The 6,945-nt window shown below is 43.6% G+C and overlaps 1 protein-coding gene and 1 long non-coding RNA gene across 2 annotated transcripts; both read right to left on the bottom strand.

The window, feature by feature from the left end:
- Window positions 1-246: 246 nt before the first annotated feature.
- On the bottom strand, window positions 247-4,918 carry LOC145813428 (uncharacterized). Its single transcript, XM_082908838.1, has 4 exons — window positions 4,838-4,918; window positions 4,401-4,742; window positions 4,217-4,300; window positions 247-501 (listed from the first exon to the last, which is right to left on the bottom strand). The coding sequence occupies exons 1-4, from the start codon at window positions 4,892-4,894 to the stop codon at window positions 487-489; spliced, it is 498 nt and encodes a 165-aa protein (XP_082764964.1). The 5' UTR covers window positions 4,895-4,918; the 3' UTR covers window positions 247-486.
- A 70-nt stretch (window positions 4,919-4,988) lies between these two features.
- On the bottom strand, window positions 4,989-5,665 carry LOC145813064 (uncharacterized). Its single transcript, XR_014356331.1, has 3 exons — window positions 5,474-5,665; window positions 5,191-5,397; window positions 4,989-5,111 (listed from the first exon to the last, which is right to left on the bottom strand). It is a non-coding gene; the product is annotated as an uncharacterized LOC145813064 (long non-coding RNA).
- Between the last annotated feature and the right edge of the window lie 1,280 nt (window positions 5,666-6,945).

Here is a 6,945-nt window from a genome sequence, read left to right as displayed (position 1 = left end):
TTACCGTCGCTAAAGGAGTCCTGTACATTCAACAAGACAGCTTTTGCGACTGTGTTGGTACCGTCGCAAAAGCCTATTAATGGTTTTTGCGACGGGTTATTCTCCCGTCTCAAAAAATAAAAAAATAAAAAAAAAAACCTGCTGATAAATTATTAAAAAAATTAAAATAACCTGTATTAGATAAAAAATAAGTATAAAAAATTGAAAAATTACAGAATAATATAAATACGTACATAAACAAAAATTGACAAATAATGAAAATTAATAATCTTGTTCCATTCATAGCAATACATAAATAAAAATTCATAACAATAAAAATTATGCCACTACATAACGTCGCATAATACATACATAATGTTGCTCCCAAATTTAAATAACATAAATCAAAATCAAAATCAAAAGTTTTCGTCTTCATTCGTTCGTGGGTTACAAAAACAAAAATTGGTCATAATCTTGATACGCCCGCATTCCAGAAAAAGCCAACTGCTACTCCGGAAAGATCTGAAAAAAACAAGATAAAAATAATTAAAAACCATATAATGTCTTAATATTTTAATTATAGAAAAATATAAAAAAAAAATTGACTACTATATAATTAGAAACATAGTTTAGTAAATAATTTTGACTAGACCGAAATCCAGTTCTAACTCCCAAACCGGGAACCCGATTCGAGCCCCGTCTTCTCCCACAAGTCTCTCGTGCCTAGGCGGTCGTGTGTGCCAAGTTTCGTGTTAAACCGACGCCGTTTGGTGATTTTGGGGCGTTAACGCCTCGAAAAGAAGTTTCTTAAAGAAGTAGTTTGCCTAAAGTGAAATCCGACTCTAACTCCCAAACCGGGAACCCGATTCAAGCCCCGTCTTCTCCCACAAGTCTCTCGTGCCTAGGCGGTCGTGTGTGCCAAGTTTCGTGTTAAACCGACGCCGTTTGGTGATTTTGGGGCGTTAACTCCTCAAATTCAAGTTTCTTAAGGAAGTAATTTGCCTAAAGTGAAATCCGGCTCTAACTCCCAAACCGGGAACCCGATTCAAGCCCCGTCTTCTCCCACAAGTCTCTCGTGCCTAGGCGGTCATGTGTGCCAAGTTTCGTGCTAAACCGACGCCGTTTGGTGATTTTGGGGCGTTAACTCCTCAAATTCAAGTTTCTTAAGGAAGTAATTTGCCTAAAATGAAATCCGGCACTAACTCCCAAACCGGGAACCCGATTCAAGCCCCGTCTTCTCCCACAAGTCTCTCGTGCCTAGGCGGTCGTGTGTGCCAAGTTTCGTGCTAAACCGACGCCGTTTGGTGATTTTGGGGCGTTAACTCCTCAAATTCAAGTTTCTTAAGGAAGTAATTTGCCTAAAGTGAAATCCGGCACTAACTCCCAAACCGGGAACCCGATTCAAGCCCCGTCTTCTCCCACAAGTCTCTCGTGCCTAGGCGGTCGTGTGTGCCAAGTTTCGTGCTAAACCGACGCCGTTTGGTGATTTTGGGGCGTTAACTCCTCAAATTCAAGTTTCTTAAGGAAGTAATTTGCCTAAAGTGAAATCCGGCTCTAACTCCCAAACCGGGAACCCGATTCAAGCCCCGTCTTCTCCCACAAGTCTCTCGTGCCTAGGCGGTCGTGTGTGCCAAGTTTCGTGCTAAACCGACGCCGTTTGGTGATTTTGGGGCGTTAACTCCTCAAATTCAAGTTTCTTAAGGAAGTAATTTGCCTAAAGTGAAATCCGGCACTAACTCCCAAACCGGGAACCCGATTCAAGCCCCGTCTTCTCCCACAAGTCTCTCGTGCCTAGGCGGTCGTGTGTGCCAAGTTTCGTGCTAAACCGACGCCGTTTGGTGATTTTGGGGCGTTAACTCCTCAAATTCAAGTTTCTTAAGGAAGTAATTTGCCTAAAGTGAAATCCGGCTCTAACTCCCAAACCGGAAACCCGATTCAAGCCCCGTCTTCTCCCACAAGTCTCTCGTGCCTAGGCGGTCGTGTGTGCCAAGTTTCGTGCTAAACCGACGCCGTTTGGTGATTTTGGGGCGTTAACTCCTCAAATTCAAGTTTCTTAAGGAAGTAATTTGCCTAAAGTGAAATCCGGCACTAACTCCCAAACCGGGAACCCGATTCAAGCCCCGTCTTCTCCCACAAGTCTCTCGTGCCTAGGCGGTCGTGTGTGCCAAGTTTCGTGCTAAACCGACGCCGTTTGGTGATTTTGGGGCGTTAACTCCTCAAATTCAAGTTTCTTAAGGAAGTAATTTGCCTAAAGTGAAATCCGGCTCTAACTCCCAAACCGGGAACCCGATTCAAGCCCCGTCTTCTCCCACAAGTCTCTCGTGCCTAGGCGGTCGTGTGTGCCAAGTTTCGTGCTAAACCGACGCCGTTTGGTGATTTTGGGGCGTTAACTCCTCAAATTCAAGTTTCTTAAGGAAGTAATTTGCCTAAAGTGAAATCCGGCACTAACTCCCAAACCGGGAACCCGATTCAAGCCCCGTCTTCTCTCACAAGTCTCTCGTGCCTAGGCGGTCGTGTGTGCCAAGTTTCGTGCTAAACCGATGCCGTTTGGTGATTTTGGGGCGTTAACTCCTCAAATTCAAGTTTCTTAAGGAAGTAATTTGCCTAAAGTGAAATCCGGCTCTAACTCCCAAACCGGGAACCCGATTCAAGCCCCGTCTTCTCCCACAAGTCTCTCGTGCCTAGGCGGTCGTGTGTGCCAAGTTTCGTGCTAAACCGACGATGTTTGGTGATTTTGGGGCGTTAACTCCTCAAATTCAAGTTTCTTAAGAAAGTAATTTGCCTAAAGTGAAATCCGGCACTAACTCCCAAACCGGGAACCCGATTCAAGCCCCGTCTTCTCCCACAAGTCTCTCGTGCCTAGGCGGTCGTGTGTGCCAAGTTTCGTGCTAAACCGACGCCGTTTGGTGATTTTGGGGCGTTAACTCCTCAAATTCAAGTTTCTTAAGGAAGTAATTTGCCTAAAGTGAAATCCGGCTCTAACTCCCAAACCGGGAACCCGATTCAAGCCCCGTCTTCTCCCACAAGTCTCTCGTGCCTAGGCGGTCGTGTGTGCCAAGTTTCGTGCTAAACCGACGCCGTTTGGTGATTTTAGGGCGTTAACTCCTCAAATTCAAGTTTCTTAAGGAAGTAATTTGCCTAAAGTGAAATCCGGCACTAACTCCCAAACCGGGAACCCGATTCAAGCCCCGTCTTCTCCCACAAGTCTCTCGTGCCTAGGTGGTCGTGTGTGCCAAGTTTCGTGCTAAACCGACGCCGTTTGGTGATTTTGGGGCGTTAACTCCTCAAATTCAAGTTTCTTAAGGAAGTAATTTGCCTAAAGTGAAATCCGGCACTAACTCCCAAACCGGGAACCCGATTCAAGCCCCGTCTTCTCCCACAAGTCTCTCGTGCCTAGGCGGTCGTGTGTGCCAAGTTTCGTACTAAACCGACGCCGTTTGGTGATTTTGGGGCGTTAACTCCTCAAATTCAAGTTTCTTAAGGAAGTAATTTGCCTAATGTGAAATCCGGCACTATCTCCCAAACCGGGAACCCGATTCAAGCCCCGTCTTCTCCCACAAGTCTCTCGTGCCTAGGCGGTCGTGTGTGCCAAGTTTCGTGCTAAACCGACGCCGTTTGGTGATTTTGGGGCGTTAACTCCTCAAATTCAAGTTTCTTAAGGAAGTAATTTGCCTAAAGTGAAATCCGGCACTAACTCCCAAACCGGGAACCCGATTCAAGCCCCGTCTTCTCCCACAAGTCTCTCGTGCCTAGGCGGTCGTGTGTGCCAAGTTTCATGCTAAACCGACGCCGTTTGGTGATTTTGGGGCGTTAACTCCTCAAATTCAAGTTTCTTAAGGAAGTAATTTGCCTAAAGTGAAATCCGGCTCTAACTCCCAAACCGGGAACCCGATTCAAGCCCCGTCTTCTCCCACAAGTCTCTCGTGCCTAGGCGGTCGTGTGTGCCAAGTTTCGTGCTAAACCGACGCCGTTTGGTGATTTTGGGGCGTTAACTCCTCAAATTCAAGTTTCTTAAGGAAGTAATTTGCCTAAAGTGAAATCCGGCACTAACTCCCAAACCGGGAACCCGATTCAAGCCCCGTCTTCTCCCACAAGTCTCTCGTGCCTAGGCGGTCGTGTGTGCCAAGTTTCGTGCTAAACCAACGCCGTTTGGTGATTTTGGGGTGTTAACGCCTCGAATTCAAGTTTAGAACGCAAAGATGCATTTTAGCTTAGAATGCAAACATAAATTTTATACCTGATCTTCTGGTGGTGGTGTATATGGATTCTCGTCTTCTGCAGATTCCCTAAATTCCCGGTGGCCACTCGATGCATCAGGAACCTATGTTAGTCAGTGCATAATGTGTTAATCATATTCGAATTTCATACATAATCTTGAGTGAAAATTGAACTATCAAACAATTGTGATGTTTATATGGAACCTGTCTGTTGGGATCCACACTCGCCCCCTGTGACACAAGGGCCATCATCTCAGCTCTCATCTGCTGCAAATGTGTAGAGAACTCTGCTCGCAGCTCCTCCCTCAACTCATCCCTTAGCTCAGCACGAACCTGCTGCGTGATCTGATCAATAGTCGATGGATGGGGTGTTGACTGTGATGGCCCAGCACCATCCTTATACACCACTCTCCGAGGCACGATTCTCCCGTATGTGCGACAATATCCATGTCTGTCATGACCTATCAACTCATGGAAAATGGCATTCCTAGCCTCCAAAGTCCGACCATCCTCAGGTAGCATAGAGAGTTGACGATTAAACTCATCCTGTATTGAATAAGACACACAAGTATACACGAAATTAAAATGGTTGACACACAAAAAATAAACTTTAAATACAATCAAAGGTGTTTGGAAACTACCAAGGTCTGGATAACCTCTGGGTCATCTACTCTACGTGTCATAAGCCAAACATTCATCTTATCAGTAGACTTCCCCTTACTGGTCATCTAAATTTTTTTTTAGAAATATGAAAATTAGAATCCAAATAATTTGCAAATATACAATGTTTATTTATATAGAAAAATAAAACAATAAAATGTAAACCTCATGCCGTATCTGAGAGAAAGTAGTACGCCCTGTGGTATGAGCTATGCCGTGAGCTCGCCGATTTTTAGCGTTCCTACTTGCAATTTTCTATAACAAGTTCAACAAATGTAAGTATGTAAATATGATTTGTATGTTTACATATCATAAATATAACGTAATTGTATACCTCAGCATCGGAAGTACGCCAATACTCTACAAGTTGTTCCCACTGGCTTGGCACAACGTTCATAGGAACATCATCCTTCAGATTAGGATCAGAGCTTCTAGGCTTGAAATACTTAGCCTTAAGCTTGTTCTTGTGATCCTTCCATATGCTGTTGCAGTTTTTCATGCAGATTGGCTTGTACTCCTCTGGACATATATTCAAATTGTCCTATAAAACACAAAGTTTAAGGCTAAGTATAACACAAATTTGGAATTCGAATTTGTGGACAAAAATATACTTTTACCTTCACATCCTTCCAGATAGCATCAACAATATCATCAGGCACACTGTTCCAGTCAACAAAAGTAAGAGGAACAATGTTACCATTCCGGACAATAATGCCAAGTTGAGTAGTTAACTTGGCCACGTTATCTCCTATTGGGCAGTAATTTCCATCAAATTGTATGTGCAGCTTTTTACCAGTACCCCACTCTTTAATGCCCTTGGCACATCCTCTACCACGCCTAGTCGAGGTTGATGAAGAACTAACATGACCTGCGATATACAATAATAATAAACAATATGCAATGGTAACAACCAAATGTAAATACAAATCATATCAAATAAACCTAATGTGGGCTGTGAAGAAGTCGAAGGGTCTGCAAAATACAATGAGAATAAACAAGTTATATATAATGAGCATAAATAAATGTATGTGTAAACAATTTTCATGCAAATCAAAGCAAATTTAAATACCTGCGGATGGCTCATAAGCTGATGATGATAGCTGCTGTGGTGCCATTGATGGTGGACGCACCGATGGTAGGCGTGGAGGCCGAGTACATGGTAGCTGCTGTGGTGCCACTGATGGTGGTCGATACGGTGGTAATGGCCCCTCAGATGGTGGTGGCACTAATGACCCCTCCGATGCTGCCCGATGTGATGCCTCCTCTAATGGTGGTGCTACTGATGTCCTGTTATGTAGCACATCAGACATCATGCGCCGGGGATGATCAGGCTTCCTCTTCCTTCCCATAATAATCTGCAAACAATATAACATTAATTGACATTAGAAACATACACAATGGTTTGTCATCAACTATAATATGACATGAATTGAACTAATACAATTACAAAGACAAAGTAAATTAAGAAATTGATGATTAACTACAACCTTGGCCTTAATTGAATTACTAATGTTGATTACATATCAGCCTATTTGAACATCAACTGTTTCCCCTTCTGCGGCTTCCCTCACCCAACCAACTTCTTCATCACGAAGCATTATATTTTCTTCCAATTGTTGGCTCATGTATGGCTCGATTTGTGGATCAGTTGAACTCATATCAAATAAACCTCTTTGAGACATCTTCACCACGACTTGCCAGTCTGGTTGTAACGGGTCTGCAACATACCAAACTTGCTCTGCTTGGGACGCCAAGATGAAAGGTTCATTGGTAATTCGATCATCTCGGTACAACAAATGATTGAAGTTCACCAACGTGAAATTGAAGACATCTTCTTTCTTTCCGTGAATGTTGTCAATCCAATCACACTTAAACAACACATGTTTCTTCTCATTGGAATATCGAATCTCAACAATATCTGTCAATTGTCCATAATAGTACACAGACCCCAGACGAGGATTCTTGTCTTTTCGACTAGCATAACTTATGGTATCTGCCTTCAAAGCTACACCACAATTTTGTGTGGCTCGACGATCATCCATGGCCTTTACTCGATACCGAAACCCATTCAGTATATACCCGTTGAACC

The sequence above is a fragment of the Camellia sinensis genome, chromosome 15 (assembly GCF_055761805.1).
Source record: "Camellia sinensis isolate YWXY chromosome 15, ASM5576180v1, whole genome shotgun sequence".
Taxonomy (NCBI): domain Eukaryota; kingdom Viridiplantae; phylum Streptophyta; class Magnoliopsida; order Ericales; family Theaceae; genus Camellia; species Camellia sinensis.
The sequence above is the reverse complement of the archived record's forward strand: the minus strand, read 5'-3'. Positions and strand labels throughout refer to the sequence as shown.

Bases quoted from the DNA above. Each gene is read 5' to 3' on its own strand.
- LOC145813428 (XM_082908838.1), bottom strand. From the start codon at position 4,894: ATGAATGTTTGGCTTATGACACGTAGAGTAGATGACCCAGAGGTTATC. The intron at 4,743-4,837 runs GTAGTTTCCAAA...TATTCAATACAG, and splicing joins CAGAGGTTATCCAGACCTTG to GATGAGTTTAATCGTCAACT. The intron at 4,301-4,400 runs GTTCCATATAAA...TGACTAACATAG, and splicing joins GTGTGGATCCCAACAGACAG to GTTCCTGATGCATCGAGTGG.